Genomic DNA, 22,519 nt, shown 5'->3' with positions numbered 1-22,519 from the left:
GGACACCTGAGCTGCTAAGCGGAGGTGAGACTTTGCTTCAGGGGCGATGCGAAGACCCTGAATCCCAGTAGAAAGGAAAAGGCAGCTCCAAGTGTCACCTGGGCTCAGCTCCGAGCCCAACAACTCCTTGATCATACTTGTTAGGAGAATGGCTCCAGAACAACCAAGTTTAACTTCCTGCAAGCCTGGGGCCACATTGCAAAATAAAACATTCAATGAGACCTTTTAATTCTGGAACGTTCTTGCTTTGGACAAAGAACACTACACTTTGTGAGAGAGAGCAAAGTCGCTTAGAGCACTGGATTAGCACAACAGTGAGGAAAAAAGAAGCCTCTAAACCTACCTTCATACATGAGCTTGGTGGAAAAATACTCGTCAGATTCTGTCAGTGCTTCGTCCCTGTCCACCTCCAGGAGGTCCGAGAGGCGCGTGATGGACACCTCCAGGGCGCACAGTGAGCCTGTCCTACAGAGCTCCGTCCCCGCAGGTGGCAGAATCTCAGCTTTGACGTTATACAACGTCTGGGCAAGAAAGGGGGAAAAAAGGACAAAGGAGATGTATCACACTGAGGACAAGTCTGAAAACATGGGTTATAAGGCAGACAAGGCGTTGCCCACAGATTCGGAGAACGGAGGAGGTGTCTGCGCAGCTGCAGTGCCCATCTCCAGCCGGGCAGCTGCGCACTTCCTGCGCACGACGCACCGTTCTGGGGCAGCCCTGCTTCAGCGAATGCTGAGCGGTTTTGAGCACGCACAGCAGCACAGCACTCTCTGCGAGTCAGTCACCTAAGTTCCAGGTTATGGACATTGTGTTCATTTGCTTCCTCATCTACCCATCCACATTGATGTAGGGTATTTTTAAGCAAATTCCAGGCAATCTGTCATTTCCCCCATGTATACTTCAGTATGTATTACTAAAAACAATGCCATTATCACGACTAGTAAAATTAGCATTAGTTCCTTGGGGTCACCCAATATCAAGTCATAATCAACTTTCTCTTCAGTGCTTCCTTCTCCATGACATGTCTACCTGATATGCATGCCTGTACACACTCGTCCAGCACTGACCTGCCACCCAAAGAACTAAAGTCTGCACAGGGGCCCGCCTGCCGCACGCCGCCAGTCCCACTTGTGAGGGTCAGCCTCTTTCCTTCAGGATACTGTCGAGAGTGTGGCTCAGCTGCTCCCTGGTACTGCTGCCTCACCTTCCTTCTGTTTGGCCCAGCAGCTGGCAGGGACCCTAAATTGACACTGGTCCCTCATGCAAGCCCTTCCCTAGATCAGTGATTTTCAACCTTTTCCATCTCATGGCGCATATAAACCAACTATGCTCTTTTGGCTGGAACTGACCGATTCGGCCCTAGCCCAGGAACCTCAAAGCACTCCACCCACAGACCCTCATAAAGGTGCGCAGAGTACCCCCGCCAGGACCCGTGACTAATAAACTGCCCCGCTCCAGTTGCCTTCTGCGGCCTGCTGTTGAACGCAGCTCACCGTCCAGCAACCTGTGCTCCACCACTAGCTCTTCATTTACCCAAGGCCTCACAGATATCTAAAGTAATCACACTACAATTTGATTTGAACTGTTCTGTTGGTGTTAACAAATGTTCAAAGGAAAAAGACTTCAGAATTCTAGAGAGCCTACTGCCGAGATGACACATTTTTCTGGGCGCTGACGAGAATAAGCAGGAACCTGACGGGCCTCAGTCGGTGACGTGCCCATCAAACAGCCCGTTATGACGGCCTGGGGTCGGGGCCGACTTCTGATCTGAGGGGCCGCGCCAGGATTGCCACGCTCTCCAACTGGACATAAAAGATGCCTGCACGGGCGGGTGCAAAGGGACACAAGCCCTCAGGCAGGCAATGAGATGTGTGCGTCTGTGTCTGGGGGGACACAGCGGCGGCCGACAGGTGAAGGAGGGCTGCACAGAGAAGGACAGCACCCTGCAGAGCGGCCCAAGGCGTCCCCTGCTCCCAGGAACCCCTGGCGGGGGGGCGCACAGTCTGCTCTGTTTCTGAGCGCTGCGGATTTTCCTCAGAGCTTGGACAGAAGCGCAGTTACAGAGTGATAGAGGTGAGCGTGCCCCTGAGTGCGCGTCCTCGGGCACCCCTCCCTGGCTGCATGTGGGAGGAGGACAGCGGCCGAGGGGAGGCACGGGACCGTCGGTTAGCAGTGAGGTGCCTCCCACACCTGACAGCGGCTGCTGAGGCTTTAGGACAGTGCTAGAGTTTACTTCTAAATAAGCCTCCTCAGAAATAAATTCTAACATTTATGGCCCACTGATTATCAGTAAGGGTGCCAAGACCATCCTATGGGGAGAGAAGAGTGTTTTCAGCAAATGGTATAGAGACACCTGAATAACCGCATGGAAAGAATGAACTTGGACCCCCATCTGTCACCACGCACACAAATTAACTCAAAATAGATCGCAGACCTCCATGTAAGAGCTAAAACTGTCAACTCTTAGACGAGAACTCAAAGGAAATCATTTTGACCTTGGGATAAGCAATGATTTCTTAGATCCTACACCAAAAGCAAGAGAAATAAGAGAGTTTGGTTCGTTGGACTTCCTCAAAATTAAAACTTTGTGTTTCAGGACACCATCAGGAAAGTGAAAATACAACCCACAGAATGGGAGAAAATATTTGCAAGTCATCTCTCTGATAAAGGACTGATATCTAGAATATGTAAAGAGCTCTTACAACTCAGTAATAAAAAGACAGCCTTATAAAAAATGGGCAAAGAACCTGAATAGACATTTCTCCAAAGAAGATATATAAACTGCCAAAAAGCACATGAAAGTTGCTCAACATCATTAGCCAGCAGGGGAATGCAAATCAAAATCACGAGATACCTCTTCACATCCACTGGGATGGTCATAATAAAAAAGACAACAAAAACAAGTGCTGGTGAGGAGGTGGAAACTGGAACCCTCACACGTTGCTGGTGGCACCATAAAGGGATGTCTCTTTGAAGGACAGTTTAGCAGCTCTGCATTCCCCGCGCCCCCCCAAAAAACAACAGAGTTACCAGATGACCCAGCAACTCCAACTAGGGATTTACCCAAGAAAACTGAACACATAAATACACAGAAAAACTTGCACAAGGGTTTCCTTGGCATTGTTACTCACAGTATCCCCAAAGTGGAAACAACCCAGATATCTAGCCACTAATAACTGAAAAACAAAACGTGGTCTACCTACACAATGGAATATTATTCAGCCATTAAAAGGAATGAAGTTCTGATCCTGCTACAAAATGAATAAACCTTGGAAACACTATTCCAAGTGAAGAAAGTCAGGCACAGAAAGATCACACATAGTACGTCCTACTTACATGAACTGTTCGGAACAGGCAAACCCACAGACAGATTTGCCTCCAGGCTGGGACAGCCTGCGGTTGAGAAGAGGACAAAATGGGGAGTGACTTTTAACGGGGCACATGGTTTCTTTTTGGGAGAATGAAAGTGTTCTAGAATAAGATTATGGTAATGGCTGCGCCGCTTGTCAACATACGACAATCAAACTGTACCCTTTAAACAGGTGAACTTCATGGTATATCGATTATAGCTCAATAAAGTTTTTAAAAAAGTGGTATCCACATATCTGGTCCTCAGATTATGTTTTGAAAAAAATAATTCACCATTTTTCAATGGCCTATTACTCAGCTTGTACAATTATAAAGGAAAATTTTTCTATATTCTTTATGAGAAGAGGAAGCAAAAAAGATAAAAGTACCAGTGAAAACTGCCAACTCATCTGTAGTAATCAAATAATCATCTGTAGTAAGCAAAGCTGATGAAATTTCTGCAGATTCTCCCATATGAACAATTTAATATTCAGCTACTATTAACACATCAAAAAGGTACCTGTTTGTACAATACTACAAAAAGAAAATCATGCCAATGATCATGTTTAACACTAAAGCTAATCATACAGAGAGTTAAATAAAACAGAAGACTCAAAACAAATAGTCTTTCGGTTGTAAGGAGGTATTGAAGATTGTTCAACACAAATACCTTTTCCAACAAAGCGTTGTTCGACAATTTCAGCAGTAAAGAGGAGAAAAGGAAACACCACAAAATTGTGGATAATTGACCCTTGAAAAATACAAGTTTGGACTATGCGGGTCCACTTATACATGGGTTTTTTCCCCCATAAATACTGTGAATGTTTCTTCTTTATGATTTTCTTAATAACATTTCTTTTCTCTAGCTTACTTTATCATAAGAACACAATATATTGTATAATACATAACATACAAAATATGTGTTAATCGTCTGTTTATGTTATCAGACTTCTAGTCAACAGTGGGCTATTGGAAGTTAAGTTTTGGCAGAATCAAAAGTTATATATGGATTTTCAACTGTGTGGGGGTGGGTACCCGTAATCTCCCAAATTGTTCAAGGTCAACTGTATTTTCATTTTCATATACCTAACACAAAATCCAATAATCTCACTAAAGAAACAAAAGCAACAATCTACGCCCCTAGCTCAAGGCTTCTTTTAGCTCCATGCATAGGTCTTAAGAAAATCTTCCCAATATTAAGTAAACTTCTATAACATTTTGTTTTTCCTTTAGAAAACTAGATACGTCTTTATAATGCAAACCCCCAGTGTAGTAGTTAATGATCAAGATCAAAGTACTCTAAGAAATAGTTCCAGAACATTATTATGTCAACTAAGGAAGAGAAGGGAGATGCAATAAGAGGTCTTTGGTCCTTTTCTTAAAAAAAAAAAATTGTTTTTAATCCTCACCCAAGGATACATTCACCAATTTCAGAGAGGAAGGGAAGTGAGAGGGGGAGAAAGAGAAAGAGAGAAACATCAATGTGAGAGAGAAACATTGATCAGCCACCCTCTGTATACGCCCCAACCAGGAATTAAACCCACAACCTAGGCACATGCCCTGACTGGGAATCAAACCCACAATCCTTTGGTATACAGGATGACACTCCAACCAACTGAGCCACCCGGCCAGGGCAAGAAGTCTTTGGTCTTTATAGTTATCAACACTCATCTTAGAGCTGCCAGAAATAGTGCATGGGTACCAACATGTCACCTGAGAAGGACCGGGGTTCAAATACAGCCAGTCAGTGATTTACCTACTCCAAGTGTTAACTATTTTCCTTATCTGTTGCTTCATTATACTGAAGGATTTTGTCTGACTTTTTAGGTTATAAAGAGTATGATGCAAACCTTTTATGTTCCCACTCTGCACTCCCCCCCAAAAAAATAATTCAATACATACAAAAAAATTTTCCATTTGAAATTCATAAGTATAGGGCTTTAGGGAGATGGACAGTCGTTCCTCAGAGGCTGGGCGGAACCCCACGGAGAAGCGGGCACGCAGCGAAGGGGGCGGCTCCCGTGTCCATGCCAGCTCCCAGACGAAGAACACCGACTGCTGGCTGCAGATGTGCTGCAAGAGAGCCGGTTGTCATTGCACGGGGACAAAGCGACACTCCGCCAACAAAGCACACACACAGGGACAAAGCCACACTCCGTCAAAGGTGCACTTCACGAAGGGAATGTGGGTGAGATGAAGAAGCGACCCCACAGCGCCCCGGTCCTGAAAGCCCAGCGAGTGTTGCCCCAAGCCCTGCGCCGCCCCCCCCCCCCCCCGCTCCTCCTGCCTGCCCCCGCCCCGCGGCAGTCTGCACAAGGTTGGTAGACAAACTTTAACTTTGTAAGATCTCATATGCTCCACCGCATAGGAGATTAAAAAGCTTAAAGAACATTTATTAGTATATAGCATGCCATACATTTCCAGAATGAGAAATGCGCCAATCAATTCAAAGGACATCTACACCCATGCCCATTCCTTCGTGTTTAACAGGAAGTCACATGAGGAACTGGAGCCAGCCCGTGCCTGGCGTTTGCCCCTGCAGCACAGCCACAGGCTTGGGTGGTATTTGAAACTTGCCAAGTATAATCTGGGAAAAATCCTTTGAAAATGCTAAAGATCAGACACCCATTAGGAAAACTCTTGCTCTTCTAAACACTCAGCACTTACTGTCTAAAACCACATGCACATATGAACAGGAAAAGCACGGCCAGGATTCCACCTGGCAGTGTGAACGTGAACATGACCCCTTTACGCCAACACCTCTGGCTGCTTCCTGGGGCACAGGCAGGCTTTAATGATGGGCCGGCTCTCACAGCCACCATCCCCTGTCCACATGTGACTAAGCGTAAGCCTGCAGTTCCAGTAAGCTGTATGCAGGACAGGACAAGTGTAAGAATCCATTCTTCTGATGAGACAACACCAAATCCACTTCCTAATCTCTCCACTGCACCACTCAGCCCTCAGAGTGGGGGGTGGACACGCAGCCACTGCCCACAGCTGAGCTTCCAAGCAGTCTCGCATGTCCACGCTGTTTACGGATCACCTGCATCACCAGCGCGCTGTTCTCCATGTGGAAAGGCTCGCCTAACGCGCATTATCCCGCTCCCGTGACCTAACGCACAGCATCAGCATTCTGGTGGCTTGGGCATCACATGTGTGCTCTCCCACGCTCTGTTGAGTTTATGCTCAGTTCTAGAGGGTGGTTACCTGCTGCGATTCCACGTTCAGCGGCAGGAGCTGCAGGTCAGTGCTGTCCCCGATGTCTACAAGATCACTATCTGACAGGTGGAAGTCAAGTTCCGACAGATTCTGGATACAAACTTGAATATATTTCCTAAAGCAGAAAAACAAAAAAAAGGACTTTGACATTTAAGAACTTTATGAAATATATTTTTGCTTTGTTAAGAAGAACTTCGCTGGGCATCAAAAAAGTGACAGTAAAATTACTAAGACCCAGTTGTTACCTATATTCCTACTCTTGATTCACGTGTAAAAGGGTCTGAAAATACAGATCTCTGTGAGTGAGCCGGTTCTGAGGAAAAACTGATCAAACATTCTGATTCTGACAGAGGATTCTGACACACAGTTATAACCGAGTTCTCCAAACACGCAATAATAGATCACAGCGGGTTACAGAGGAACGAGTAGCGACCACAAGTAATGGTAACTCACTGAGAAACCAAATACAGGGTTCGCTTTAGTGTCTGTTGCATGTGAGGAGTTGTGAAAAGCTCATCTTAGAGGAACTCAAGTCTGTTTATTACTTATTAATGCTTTTAAACCATTAATATCTACAGTTCTCTCACTGAAATTTAAAGGGACAAAATGCTGCTAGAATAATGTTTCACTCTCAGTATGGTCCTGTCATTTTTGTTTCCAAATTACCCAAATAATGAATGGATGAAGCAGAAGGGGATGTTACAATGACAGGTCAGGTTCACCCAAGCCCAGTGGTCGATGTGAGCATCATCACTTCCGGGGACAAATGGATCCTGTGTCTCTTGATGCAGTGACATGTGAGGCACAGGACACCCCCTTGAGGACTCCAGCCTTTCCAAAAGCTGACTTGAATCTAATCAAGCCTCTACGGCAGTGGTTCTCAACTGGTGGCAACTGCCCCCCCCCACCCCCGCCAGGGGACATCAGGCAACATCTGGAGACATTTCTGCTCGTTGCACTGGGGGTGATCAGGATGGGGGGGTGCCACCAGCATAACGTGGGCGAGCTGCTAACACCTACAGTGCCCAGGGCAGCGCCCACAGCAAAGGCCATCTGACCCAAGCGCCGGCAGCGCTGAAGCTGAAGAGCCTGGCTGCAGAGGTAACCGGCAGGTCACGGGGAACCAGTCTAACACACCCAGGAGGGTGTGGCCAGGCAAATACAGAATGGCGGACCTTGTAGAGGACAACTGACCCACGTTTGTCAATGGGTCACTGGCTTGAAGAACAAGGGAAGGAAGAATAAAAGGCACTGATAATCACATGGAGCTTGGTTGGGTCCCACATCCCACAAACGAACTGCACAGAGTCACTACTGAGACAGCTGGGGAGCTCTGAGTATAGATTTGGTGCTGTAGGGGACAATGGCGTCATGGTCATCCAAGAAAACATGCCCAAGGTCACTGAGGCCAAGCTCTGAACAGCATGGGGCTCTGTGTCAAAGAGCCTGGGACAGCAGCAGAGCCTCCCTTACCGTGTCCCTGAGGACAGCAGAGCGTGTGTGGTCCTGAAGGGCATGCTGAATGTCAGCACGATGACGGTGGAGTAGATGGACCACGGGCATTCGATGGACACCTGAAGAGAGACAGAGGGACACCCATTCAGACCACCCACTAACAGCTCAGCCCCTACCACCATCCATCCAAGTCTGTGGTGGCTGCCAAGGTCCTACAGGCTTGATGGCTTTACAATTCCTTATTCAGAAGAGAAACCCCATTAAACCTTTGCACACACATACGAGAGACACAAAGCTACATATACAGTCAAGAAAAATGGATGTGGAACTGGCAGAATGTCCAGAAGCCACCAGATGGCCTCGGAGGCTGCGGAGCAGAGGCCAAGGCAAGCAGCACAAACCCTACCTCCCTCTCCTCATGCACGTGGCCATGATGCCTAATGTGTTTTATACAGCGCAGGCGGTTATGACAAAGCGCTTTTAATCACTATGTCCAGGTGACACTAATGAGTCACTAACTGTAACAACATTTAGTGAATTATCCAAACAATCCACGTGATGCTGAATGCCTAACTGAAACCAAATCAATTTGGGGACACAGTGGACCATGCTATTAATTCTAGTAAGAGCAGAAACCAGGCCTCAAGCTTCAATTTATACAAACAAATACACTCAGTACGGGAGACTCACTCTTTCAGCATGACTCTATGCAGTCATTGAAATAAATATCACCTTTGTCTCCTGAACTCTATATCCAGTAAGGGGAAAAATTTCAAGGACTGAAAAATACGAACATTATTCTTTAGGCACTGACTGGTCTGATATTCTATGCTATAATCTCTGAAAGGACTGCATTTCTTAGCCTTCTGTACATGCATTTTTAAAAAATCAGTTATTTAAACTAAAACAAAAAGCAAAAAACAGTCCACCCATATATCCCACCAGCAACCACCAATCTTCTCGGTACCTACGAGGTTAGTTTTGTTTTGTTTTTGATTCCACACTTAAGAGAAGTGATACAGTATTTGCCTTTCTCTCTCTGACTTATTTCACTTAGCATAATACCACTGAGGTCCATCTATGTTGTTGCAAATAGTAGGATTCCATTCATTCTGATGGCTGAATAATACTCCCCTGTGCATGCATGTGTGTGCGTGTGTGTCACTTCTTTATCCATTCATCCACAGGTGGACACTTAGGTTACTTCCACATCTTGGCTATTGCAAATAATGCTGCAATGAACATGGGGGTGCATATATCTCTTTAAAATAGTATTTTTCTTTTCTTTAGATAAAGAAATAGGATTCTTAGATCATATAGTAGTTCTAGTTTAAATTCCTTGAGGAACCTCGATACTGTTTTTCATAGTGGCTGCACCAGTCTACAATCCCACCAACGGTGCATGAGCGTTCCCTGTTCTCCACGTCCTTGCCAACACCTGTTTCTTGACTGTTTAGTAACAGCCATTCTGACAGGTGTTAGATGATACCTCACTGTGGTTTGGATTGCATTTCCCTGATGATTAGTGATGTTGAGCATCTTTTCGTGGTCAGTCGGCTATCTGTACATCTTCTTTGGAAAAATATCTATTCAGATCTTCTGCCATTCTTTAATTGGATTGCTTGGGGGTTTTTTGGTTTGTTTGTTTTGCTTTTGCTATTAAGTTATATGAGTTCATTATATATTTTGGATTTTAGCCTCTTATCAGATATATCATTCGTAAATATCTTCTCTCACCCAATAGATTGTCTTTTCATTTAGTTGATGGTTTCCTTTGCTGCAGAGAAGCTTTTTAGTTTGATGCAGTCCCACTTTTATTTTTAGTTTCGTTGCTTTTGCTTATGGTGTCAGATTTAAAAAATCACACCAAGGCCTATCTATGTCAAGGAGCTTACTGCCTATATTTTCTTTTAGGAGTTCTGTGGTTTCAGGTCTTGCATTCAAATCTTTAATACATTTTCAGGGTTTTTTTGGTGTAAGGGGTAAGACAGTGATCCAGTTTCATTTCTTTGCATGTGACTGTCCAAGTTTTCCCAACACCATTTATTGAAGAGATGCCTTTTCCCCTTGTATATTCTTGGATGCTTTGTCATAAATTAATTGATCATGTAAGTATGGATTTATTTCTGGGTTTCCTATTTTTCCCAATCATCTATGCCAATACTATGCTGTTTTAATTACTATCGATTTGTAACACTGTTGGAAATCAGGCAAGCATGAGGCCTCCAGCTTTGTTCTTTCTCAAATTTGCTTTGGTTATTCAGGGTCTTTTGTGCTTCCATACAAATTTTAGGATTATTCTATTTCTGTAAAAAATGCTATTGGAATTTTATAGGGATTGCAGTGAATCTGTATATTGCTTTGGGTGATAGGGACATTCTCACAACATTAAATCTTCTATTCCATGAGCATGGACTACCTTCCCATTTATTTGTCTTCTAAATTTTCTATTATTATTTCTTCTAGTTTTCAACATCAGGTCTTTTACCTCCTTATTCTTTTGGATGCAACTGTAAATGGAAGTGTTTTCTTAACTTCTCTCTCACAGTTCATTAGTACATAGAAATACAACAGTTTTGTGTATTGAATTTGTATCCTGCAACTTTACTGAATTATTTTATTAGTTCTACAGTCTTTTGATGAAGTCTTTAGGGTTTTCTATATATAAGATCATGTCATCTGCACACAGCTACAGTTTCCTTTCTCCTTTTTGAATTTGTACACATTTTATTTTTCTTGACTAATTGCTCTAAGATATCCCACACTATGTTCAAAAAGAGTGGTGAGAGTGGGCATCCTTTTCTCATTCCTGAGCTTAGAGAAAAAGCCTTCAGCTTTCCACTGCTGAGTGTGATGTGCGCTGTAGGGTTTTCATATATGCTCTTTCTTATGCTGAGGTACTCTCCTTCTATACCCACTTTGTTGAGAGTTTTTATCATACACGGATACTAAATTTTGTCACATGATTTTCCTGCACCTATTGAGATGATCATGTAATTTTGTCATTCGTTTTGATTATGTGTTATCACACTGACTGATTTGTGGATTTGAACCAACCTTGCATCCCTGGAATAAGTCCCTCTTGATCATGATATATGATTGTTGAATCTGGCTTGCTAGCATTCTGTTGAGGAGTTTTGCACCTATGATATTCAGGAACATTAGCCTGTAATTTTTTTTCCTATGGCATCCTTTTTCTGGCTTTGGCATCTATCAGGGTATTGCTGGCCTCCTAAAATGAGTTTGGAAGTGCTTCCTCCTCTTCTATTTTCTGAAAAAGTTTTGGAAGGATTGCATTAATTCTTCTGTGAATGCTTGTTTGATAGGATTCACCAGTGGGACCACCTGGTCCTGAACTTTTCTTGGAAGGTTTTTGATTACCAATTTAATCTCCTTACTAGTAACCAATAGGTTCAGATTTTCTATTGCATATGATTCAGTCTTGGAAAGCTGTGTATTTCTAGGAATTTAACCATTTCTTTTAGATTGTCCAACTCGTTGTCATATTAATTGTTCACAGTAGTCTCTTACGATCCTTTGTATTTCTGTGGTATCAGTTGTAACATGTTCTCTTTCATTTCTGGTTTTATTGAGTCCTCCCTTTTTTTTCTAGGTGAATCTAGCTAAAGGCTTGTCAATTTAATCTTTTCAAAGAACCAACTTACTCTTAATTTCATTTATTTTTGTTATTGTCTTTTTAGTCTCTCTCATTTATCTCTGCTCTAGTATTTGTTATTTCCTTCCTTCTACTAACTTTGGGCTTTGTTTATTCTCTTTCTGGTTCCTTGAGGTGTAAAGGTAGCTTGTTTATTTGAGACTTTCCTTGTTTCTTAAGGTAGGCAACTGTCACTATGGACTTCCCTCTTGGAACTGCTTGTGCTGCAACCCTTAAGTTTTGGTATGTTACATTTCTGTTTTGTCTCAAGGTATATTTTGGTTTCTCTTGATTTCTTTTTACCAACTGGTTATTCAGTAGTGTGTTGTTTAATCTGCACATATTTGTGAATTTTCCATTTTTCTCCATGTAATTAATTTCTAGTTTCATACCACAGTGGCTAAAAAAAGATGTCTGATATGATTTTAATACTTTTTTTTAAAAAAAGATTTTATTTAAGAGAGGGGAAGGGAGGGAGAAAAAGGAGAGAAAAATCAATGTGTGGTTTCATTTTGTGCACCCCCTGCTGGGGACTTGGCCTGCAACCCAGGCATGTGCCCTGCACTGGGAATCGATCCAGCGACCCTTTGGTTCGCAGGCCAGTGCTCAACCCATGTATTAAGACTCATGGCCTAATGTGATCTATCTTGGAAATGTTCCATGTGCACGTGATACGAACATGTATTCCTTTACTTCTGGATGGAATATTCTGGATATGTATGTTAAGTTGATCTGCTCTAACATGTTTAAGAGCAATGTTTCCTTATTGATTTTCTATCTGAATGGTGTATCTATTAATGTAAGTGGGGTATTAAAGTTTCCTACTATAATTGTGGACCCTGTATAACGAACCCTTTAGGTCCGTTAATATTGGATTTATATATTTAGTTACTCCTATGTTGGATACATAAATGTTTACAAATGTCATATCTTCTTGTTGTATTTGTCCCTTTTATCATTATGTAATGCCCATCTTTGATTCTTAGTACAGTCTTTGCTTTAAAGTCTTATTTTGTCTGAAATAAGTAGAACTACTCCAGCTTTCTTCTCGTTTCCATTTGCATGGAACGCTTTTTCCATCCTTTACTTTCAGTCTGTGTGTGTCCTTACACCTAAAGCGAGTCTGTTAATAGCCACGGGGATGTAAAGTACAGTACAGGAAATAACGCAGCCAAAGAACTTATATGTACGACCCATGGACATGAACAATGGCGTGGGGGTTGCCTGAGGGAGTGGGAGGTGCTGAGTGGAGAGGGGTAAAGGTGGAAAAATTGGGACAACTGTAATAGCATAATCAATAAAATATAATTTTAAAAAAACTAAGTCTGCTGTAGGCATATAGATGTGTCTTGATTTTATTCACTCTGTCTTTTGCTGAGAAAATTTAGTCAATTTACATTTAAAGTAATTACTGATAGGTATGTTCTTATTGCTGTTTTGTGGTTTTCTAGCTGTTTTTTGGGGAGGGGGTTAGTTCCTCTCTTCCTTCATTTCTTTTTCTTTTGCTCTCTTCCTTTGTGGTTTGATGACTTTTTTTACTGGTATCCTTAGATTCCTTTCTCTTTACCTTTTGCATATTTACTGTAAGTTTTTGCTCTATGTTTATATATAACAATCTACTTTAAGTTGATAAGTTTGATTACATTCTAAAGCTCAATATTTTTACTTTCTGCCCCACCACACTTTATATTTTTATGTCAAATTTTACATTTTTTTATCTTGTGTATTCCCTAATTATTGTAATCATTGTTATCTTTACTACTTTTGTCTTTTTAACTTTCATAGTAGCTACATAATCAATTATTCCACTACCTTTTCTATACGTCTACCCTTCCAGTAAGATTTCTTCTTTCATGTGTTGTTAGTGATTAGCGCCCATTCTTCTCATCTTAAAGAAGTCCATTTAATATCTTGCAAGGCAGGTTTAGTGGTGAAAAACTCCCTTAGCTTTTGCTTGTCTGTAAAGCTCTTTTATCTCTCTTTCGATCCTGAATGACAGATAACTTGGTCAGGCAAAGTATTCATAACTGGAAGTTTGATTTCTTTCAGCCCATTGAATATATTGATATTCCCTTCTGCCTGCGAAGTCTCTGATGAAAAATCTGAGTCTTATGAGGGTTCCCTGTACATAACAAGTTGATTTTCTCCTGGTGCTTTCCAGATTCTCTCCTTGCCTTTAACTGTTAACATTTTAATTATCATGTGTCTTGATGGAACTCTTTGGGCTTCCTGGATCTGAATGTCTGTTTCCCAGCTTAGGAAACTTTTCAGCCACTATTTCTTCAAACAAGATTTTCACCCCTTTCTCTCCCTCCTCCTTCTGGGGGCCTTATAATGCAAATGTTAGTCTGTTTGATGTTGTCCCATAAGTCCCTTAAGCTAGCTTCACTTTCTTTCGTTCTTTTTTTCTTTTGGCTGCTCTCACTGGATACTTTCCACTGCCTTGTCTTCCAGCTGTCAGGGCCCTTTCTCCTGCTTCATCTCGTCCGCTGTTGAACCCTCTCTAGTGGAATTTTTCAGTTCAGTTACTGTGTTCTCTGTGCCTTCCACTTGGTAGTTTCTTATATTTCCCATCTCTTTGTTGAAGATCTTACTGTGTTCATTTCATCTGTTCTTTCCATTTTGGTGAGCATCTTTCTAAACATCACTTTTAACTCTTTATCAGGTAAATTACTTAACTTCCTTCCACTGAAGTGTTTTCCCCTGAGGTTTCTCTTGTTCTTTCATTCGGAAAGTATCCCCATGTTTCTTCACTTTGCTCGACTCTGTGTTGGTTTCCATAGAGTAGGTGAAACAACCGCCTCTCCCATCGTGGAGTGGCCTCGTGCAGGAAGTGAAGCTTGTTTTTCAACCCTGTCTCAGCCGCTGGCTGGCTCTCAGACACCTGTGCCTGTGCAGCAGCCTACTTTATCCCTGATGGCTCCCAGTCACTGTGTGCCAAGAACTGTCAGTGTCCCAAAGAGAAGGATCTCACTCCCTAGATTCAGGTCGTCTAGAAGCCAGACCCTCAGGCAGCGTCTTTCAAAAGTATGCAAAATATACAGTCCCATGGAACCACAAGAACACACTTCTACACCTGGGCTGGCTGGAAGCCCTCAGAACCACTATCTGTGTGACAAGACACAAGCACGACTGGAATGAGCACAATGCTAGCGATTCACTTTGTGAGCTGACGGACTGCGGAGCAGGGAACAGAGTCGTAGGTCTCTCAGGTAACTGTCAATAAACACCAGCACCAGAGTAGAACTTGTTCCTTGCTACATTTGATGTGACATTTCTCATTTCAGACACTGAAGTACAGCAAGACAAAGAATTCCCTTTAGTCTAATTACCAGGACAAATGGATTACAGACCCAAAGGTACCTCTCCTAAGAAAACTCTCTCTCTCTCATAATAAACTGTCCTTCCCTCTTTAGTTGGAATAGAAAAGCTAGAGCCTGTTTGTCTTTGTCCTTCCAAGATGTGCTCCTTATATAAGGTGTGATTCACAGATATAAGTGCTAAACCCAACGAGAGCTCATGGCATCAGAACTGGAAATCTGCCACTGCAACGGGATTCATTGCTTATGTACCGTCTTTCAGAGCAAGCAGGACACGCGGAGGCCGCCGCCACAGGCCGAGCAGTTCCAGCCCCTCCTTACTTTGTGGTCCGTGGTAGCCATGCAGCAGCCAGCTTTCTGCGTGTCCTTATGCTTCCTTTGGGCCTCTGTCACCCCCAGCGTGTTGCTCTCCCCTCCAGCTGCTGGAGCTGAAGGTAAGGACAGGACTTCCAGTTCAAATTCGATCATGTGGTATGCAGGCGCAGCCGGCAGACTGATACTTGTGACTTTGTCGGACGACTGAACGCGGAGTGACGCCTCAGAAGCCTTTTCTAGGAAAGATAGAAAAATTCACTTCTAACACATTCCATCTGTTTCCTTGCTCCTTTTTCTTCCAGCAGGAGATGGGCCCAGTATCTACTCCTGCTGCTCCTGTGCACATAAAAGCATGTGGATTAGGGCAGGACGGAAGAGGCAGGAAAATCGGGAACTAACCCCCGAAGACACAGTGACACTGCATGAAAGCCAGCGGGTCCAGGCCCGAGAACGGTCATTGTGCTCCGTCTGGATACAGAAAAAGGGGACCCTCCCCATGTGGCCCACCCAAGTACTGCGTGTGTCCCTGCACAACGTGCTCCCGCGCTGTCACACTGCCAGACCAGCTCCCTCCCAGGAAGGGAGCAGCATCCTACCCCGCATGCCTCATGGCTGGAGGTCAGGGGACACGGGGCTTTTTAAAAAATCCTCACCCAACGACATTTTTTCATTACTTTTGGAGAGAGAGAGAGAGATGAAGGGAGACAGGAAGAGAGAAATACTAACGTGAGAGAGGAGCACCAACTGGTTGCACCCAGACCAGGAACCATGCCCGCCCAGACCAGGGAGCGCCCCTGCAACCCGTGTACGTGCCCTGATGGGGAATCAGACCCACGCCCCTTCAGTTACGGGACAACGCTCCTACCACCGAGCCACATCGGCCAGGGCAAGAGCCAGGACGTTTTTAGGGCTTCCGACCAGTGCCTAAAAAAGCTTACTTTTGGTTTTTGATGAGGGAATTGGGGAGGGCTGAAGGCCCATAGGGCGTCACTATCAATCATGAAACCACACTGCATCAGAAGTCCCAGCAAGGCACCGCCCGCTACTGAGCACATGCACAGCTCTCAGTATATCCCCCCACATGTAAGGCCCCATCCAGGGGCAGGGCCGCTGTCCACCCACAGGAGGGCAGTTGCCATGAAAGGGTCATCGGTAGAAGCAGGCTTCAGATGCTAACTGAGGATGAAGCGGCTGACAGACAGCTCCTTACATCCTCACGGTGCATGACAATGCCGAGGGTCCACCTGTGCCAGGTGACCGCCGCCGTACCTCTCGTGTTAGAATAGATCACTGCTCTGTTGTCTGCATGGCACAGGATGAGCATGGCTTCCACATTGCTGAGCTGGAGGCTGTCCCCGTTTTTTACTGTGTAATGGCCAGTAGTGACAGTGAACTTGACCTTCTGAGGAATACCAGCCAAAAGACTATCTAAAGGGAAAAAGACTGTGATTAGCATCACTCTCAACCAAAAATACCAATGGAGAACCTATTACGGGGCTAGACAGCATCGTTTCCTCTGCTAGAAAAGATCTGTTCACTTCAGCTACTTCTCAAATTCCCTGGTTCTTATCCCCCCACCCTCACTTTTCATCTCAATGACAGGGACTACAGGGCTGCGGGGCCCTCGCTGGGGCCAAGAGCATCTGTGAGCACGAGGGGCCTTATCACCACCTCGGGCAGGGAGTCAGGGACCACGGTGGTGCTGACACGGGGCTCAAATTTCATCTGCCAGTAAGTACGAAAGAATCGGATAATGACACTAACGAACCGACCAATGACACTGCATGTGTGATTGCTATTCTGAATTGTCTTTGGTGGTTTCAAGTTAGGCCTTCAAGATCTTTGGTTTTAAAACAGCACAGTTAAAGGTATAGCTTCTGGTTTGTCCTACATGGACATAAGCCGAGGTTTCGGAGACTCTCCAAGGAAGGCAGAAGGAAAAAGGCAAGAGATAAGAAACAAAAAGGAGAAATAAAGAGGCAAGACAGAGGGATGGCGGGCATGGAGCAGGAGAGGGAGGGAGGGCCGCAGGGCGGAGGCGTGAGCACAGCCGGTGGGTCTCACGGGGCATTTTCCAGGCCCTGATAGCAACAAAGCTTAGCCTCTTCCACAAAAGGTTCTCTGACTATAGAGTCATTTGAGACTGTTTTGCGTTCAGCATCTGAGGGCCTCTCCTGGGGGCCATGGGAGAAGTTTCAAAGCAGAAAAATAGAGAGTGTGGGGAGGTTACATAGAAAAAATGTTTTCCTTGATTTTTTTTCAAATGGAAGAAATAAGTCAATAAATATATTATTTTGGCCTAAACAACTGACACATTCACTATTACTATTACTATTCAATTAAGTGATGTGTGGTTTTAAGTCATTTGTTCTAATTTCTTCTAATTTTAGAACTTAACAAAATAGCAGCTTTGAACTTCTCAAATGTCATGCCAGGGGATCAAATTTAATCAATGCTTTCAAAGAAGAAGACTTTTGATCAGAGTATAGAATGTAAATAAATCTAGCATTTAGCCTTTCAAATAAAGCTCTTAGCAGGAACTTACATTTACTTATTAAGTTCTCTGCATTAGACAGTAACTGATAGCTAATTTTTCTTATGTTCTGATATGCATGTTTTATTAAACATGAAAGTCAGCAATAATAGAAAAGCATATATTTGATGAACAGAACAATCAGTCAGCTGATCCCCAGACAGGATTTCCATGATGCTACCCAAAAGGTGTTGTACACAACATACTGGAAGCCTGATGGTGCAGAAAGCCCTTCTTCATGTGGCTCCTTTGTAAAGGAGTGAAATGCAACCCGGAACAACCGCGATCCCAGCTTTGCACGGCCCACTCACCGGCCAGCGGCTCCACGTGCAACTGTGGCTCCTGGGAGTACACGTCATACTGTGCCAGCGGGTAGAGGTGCGGGAGGACGAAGCACACGGGGCCCGCCGAGGCGCACAGCTGCCGCAGCGTGTACGTCCCAGGCTCCTTGGCCTAGGGTCGAATTGAACGTCAGAAAGTCATCATCACCTACTCTCGTACCTGTGAGCGCCCTAAGAGCAGGCTGTGCCATAATCTCTGAAATGATCGTCTTTCTCGCCCTCCTTATCCCGCTGCTCTGTGCTCACACGTCTTGCACACGGGCTGTTCAAAGGGCCCTAAGCATCTCAATCGATGCCTGAGTGACTGGGGCTTGAACTTGACTTTATGCTTCTAAAAACATATTTTCAATTTAATAAACTTTATTTGTGGCATTCTCTTCTGAATGGAGCCATTCAGCATGAGACTTACGATCTGTGCTCAGACTAGACTAACACATGTGACAAACAGCTGTCCCTTCCACCAGCCACCTGCCGCGCTGGAGAAGGACACACCGCACTGGGGAAGGACTCGTGCCGGCGCGCACGGGAGCGACTGCTCTGACATCCGCGCCCTGCCACAGGAAAACGCAATTCCCCATAAAGGCTGTCACCGTCTTTGAAATGTCCCTTTAACAAGTGAGGGTGTATTTTAATATTGTATAGAGGCAAAATAAATCTAAACCTAGTGAGAACAAAAATGATTATGTTAAGAACTTCCTTCAAAACTTATCAACTGCCTTAAAACTGTAACTGTGTAATTATAAAAAAGAATTTAACTCTCAATTTTTCTTTAAGGATGAAAACACAACCAGGGTTAAAAGGGCAGAGGCCTCCGCTTGCCTCTGGTCGCACTTCAGACAATTCTTGCAAGCCGACGCCCCTTGCTACGCACCCTTGAAGTCAACTCGCCGTCTCAACACATACCTGCGTCCTGAACGTTATCGTGTTGGCCCCTGGTTCCAGAGTCACACCGCCACACTTCAGCACATGGGCCCCCTCCTCCAGAGCCACCCCTGAGGGCGAGTCCAGAGCAGCGCTGCTTTCCTGCCTTCTCAGGAGCATGTGAACGTTTTTGCATATAATCCCTGTGGTGTTCAAGGAGTTGTCAGAAGGGCTTCTCTCAAACATCTCATACAACTCCAGAGCCGGCAAACTGTTCTGAGAGGCCGGGAAAGGCAAGGTCTCCACCGGAAAGTTAATAATCCCATTAGACGTCTTGTGCTTGGTAAGCCACTCAGCCGTCTTCCGGTAGCTGTTTTTCTCAATGCTGAAGTGGACACTGATGGTGATCTGTTCCACGTGGACAGGGATGGGCATCAGACTGCACACGGTTATCTCCACAGACAAAACGCCGCCCACGTGGACCACGGCATTGGAGGGGGCAAAGCGGAGGTCTCTCAGGTGTGCAAAAGAATGCATAGGGAGTACGATTTTGTGACCTGCAAATACACATCACCATGTTTTTCTTCCCAAGTCACACTTCTAGAAGGTGCAGAGGCAGCAGGACCTTGGTTACCATTGGGCAGGCTGGAGTGCACTCAACGTGAGAAGCAAGAAGCAGTGAAGTCCAAATGAGACGGTTTAAAACTACCCAACCTCATACCATCTTCACACTCCAAAGAGATATTTTGTCAAAAGCAGAACATAAACACATGCCTAGATACCTCCTGGAAATCATAAAACCTGAAGGAATTAAGGTTTCTAAGTTTTGTTTTGACAAACTGAGGGTAACTACAGGTCAACTCCGCAATTTCAATACATCATGTTAAAACAGTCCAATTCCTAGAGCTGTTTCAAGGAATCCGACCTGCATCACAAAATTCCCTCATGAAAGTGCCCAGCCACCCTCAGTGAGCCCTGAACACCTGGAAGCAAAGCCAGGTGTCTGCCAGCCCGTGCCGCCAGCCCACGGGGCAGGGAGCCCTGCCTCCCGAGCCCCAGTCACTGGATGAGAAGAACCCACTGCTCCCTCAACCTCCTTTCTATGAGACCTGGTTTGTCTAGAAAATCCACAGGGCGGCCTAACTGAGCAGCAGTGTTTATTAAACACGAATCAACTACAAGCCTTGCTGACATTGCTGCTATATGATCACAGAAAAACAGCGGACAATCAGAGCGTGCCTCACTCAGAGATACCAAAGAACGGCGGCAGGAAAAGCGCACCGGCGGTCTCACACACGCCACGCACAGCAGACACGCACACGGCACCGCCAAAAACGACCAGTTGAGCACACTGAAGGATCTAAACAAACCAACAAACCAATGCCGTGTTGTTCCTGAGAAATCCATCCAAATGGCTCAATGAGAGTGAAACACATGCCAGCAGTCAAAGACCATGTCGTCCTGAAGCCAAAACCTGTGAAACACTACCTTTCGAGTAGTTAGTAACTGCTGTGGACTGAACTGTGTTCCCCCCAAATTCCTAAGTTGAAGCCTCAAAACCCCCTCTCTTCTTGCCATGTAAGGACAAGCCAGGACGAGAAGCCTCATGAGAAAGCACGCCTTCTGGCAGCTTGGTCTCAGACATGCGGCCTCCAGAGCTGTGAGACAATAAATGCCTGTCATCTAAGCATCCGTCCATCTGTGGCATTTTGTTATGGCTGCCAGAGTTGACCCAGAAGTATCTTAAATAAGCACTCTTCTTCATAAACTAAACCCAAGGAGCTAAATGTTACAATTATCTTACCACACAGCATTATCTATAAAATATATTTGCCAAAATGTTTAGCTTGAATCTAAGCCTTTTAGATCAACCTTCCTGTTGGACGCTCCCATGAGGACACACTAAACAAGTTCTAGAAGTTGGGACAGTCCATGAAACAACTGGCTTGAGGTCTGTAAAAAGGCAGTGTCTTACAACCAAAATGTCACACTACCAATGAAGGGATACACACGAAGTGGTCCATCCATACAACGAGGTATTATTCAGCCATAAAGAAAGAATGAAATATTAACATGCTACAACATTGGGGAATCTTGAAAACATTATGCTGAATGAAAGAAGCCAGTCACAGTAAAACACAAAAAATACTGCATGACTCCATCCATATGGAGTACCCAGAACAGGCGTTCACAGAGAAGGAGCACGGCCTGTGAACACACTGAAAGCCGCTGCACCACGCGCTGCAAACTGGTGAATGACATGGCTCGGAAATTCTGTCTCAACACAGCCGTTACGTTACAAAATTTTGGTCAGTGTCTTGAAAGAAAGAAAAAGATGGAAAATGCCATTCTGGGTTAAAACTGAGATACAACAATCAAATATATGATCCCTGATTAGGCTCTACTAAAAATAAGGTGATGTGAATTTGGGTACAGAGTACCAGAAAGTTAGAACCTTGTCAATTTGGGCCTGGTTAGGAGACTGCCCTTGTTCTCCAAGACACACGCTACACTGTTGCAGAGGAAAGTGTTACATGTGGTATGGCTGTCACTCTGAAGTTCAGCAAAAAGAAAAGACTTAAAAGAAAGGTATAGATACATGTTTGCTACAGCAAAATGTTACTGATTGTTGACTCCAGGTGGTTAGTATACATTGCACACTGTATATTCTCTTGACTTTCTGATAACATTTGAAAATTGTCATAATAAAATTTTAACAGTCTTACCTGGGCTATCTGCCTGTCGGCTGGCAAAGTTGAGTATCTCTTGGCAGAAATACTTCCGTTCCTCTTCAGTTAAGTGATGGTCGCTGGCTAAAAGGCTACTGGTCTGCAGGTAGCTGGGGTGCAGAGTCAAGGGGCCTGCGGAGAGGGCCTTACACCAGCGGGTGCTGCGTGCGAACAGCTTCTCCAGGCCCAGAGCTTTGACAGTGCAGTCCAACGGATAGCCATTGTGTGTGTGTGTAATTACTAGAAACTCTTATTTAAAAGAGACCAAATACGTGGACTGAGCATTTAACTTATATTCAACATGGTAACTCTGCACAGGCTGGCTTTTTCTCTAATTATTAGGTGTTTATTAACATTCAATTGTGGGCAGTGTTGCTGTTTAAACAAAAAAAACATTTTCCTCTTTCATGAAAATGCTGCACTTAAAGGATACTTCTCAATCTGTCCAAGGTGTTTCTGGCATTCGGCCAGCTGCTTCCTTGTGTGTGTGATAGGGAGCGCCCAGCCCTCGGCCAAGTAATTCTTCAGTGCCCCTTGAAGATAGCTCTCGGCCTTCTGTGGAGACTTTTTCCTCCTGGCAAATCAACAACCAGAAGCTTTCGTTACGGTTCATGATGATCCATAAACTCAAGTCATAATCTTCATGAGCTGCCCTCCACCCCGCTTCCAGACCCTGCACTGTGACCTCTGTACCATCTCAGACAGCCCTTCTCTGAGCGCTGCCCAGTCTGAGAAAGAGCGCC

The 22,519-nt window shown here is 44.5% G+C and overlaps 1 protein-coding gene across 2 annotated transcripts in view; it reads right to left on the bottom strand.

The window, feature by feature from the left end:
* The window catches only part of TRAPPC10 (trafficking protein particle complex subunit 10), a 78,522-nt gene that overhangs the window by 3,097 nt on the left and 52,906 nt on the right, over positions 1–22,519 (bottom strand). For both annotated transcript variants that reach the window (XM_054578871.1, XM_054578879.1), the window contains 10 exons: positions 22,210–22,350; positions 21,774–21,886; positions 19,090–19,604; positions 18,157–18,298; positions 16,582–16,740; positions 15,319–15,548; positions 8,041–8,141; positions 6,556–6,682; positions 5,251–5,421; positions 344–521 (listed from right to left, as the gene is read on the bottom strand). In XM_054578871.1, coding sequence (XP_054434846.1) covers positions 344–521; positions 5,251–5,421; positions 6,556–6,682; positions 8,041–8,141; positions 15,319–15,548; positions 16,582–16,740; positions 18,157–18,298; positions 19,090–19,604; positions 21,774–21,886; positions 22,210–22,350 — 1,877 coding nt within the window. The remainder of the gene's footprint in view (positions 1–343; positions 522–5,250; positions 5,422–6,555; positions 6,683–8,040; positions 8,142–15,318; positions 15,549–16,581; positions 16,741–18,156; positions 18,299–19,089; positions 19,605–21,773; positions 21,887–22,209; positions 22,351–22,519) is intronic.

Source organism: Pteronotus mesoamericanus, unplaced genomic scaffold (genome assembly GCF_021234165.1).
Source record: "Pteronotus mesoamericanus isolate MK-2021 breed Mesoamerican mustached bat unplaced genomic scaffold, CSHL_Meso_final contig_116, whole genome shotgun sequence".
Taxonomy (NCBI): Eukaryota; Metazoa; Chordata; class Mammalia; order Chiroptera; family Mormoopidae; genus Pteronotus; species Pteronotus mesoamericanus.
This window is presented reverse-complemented; position numbering and strand designations above follow the sequence as displayed.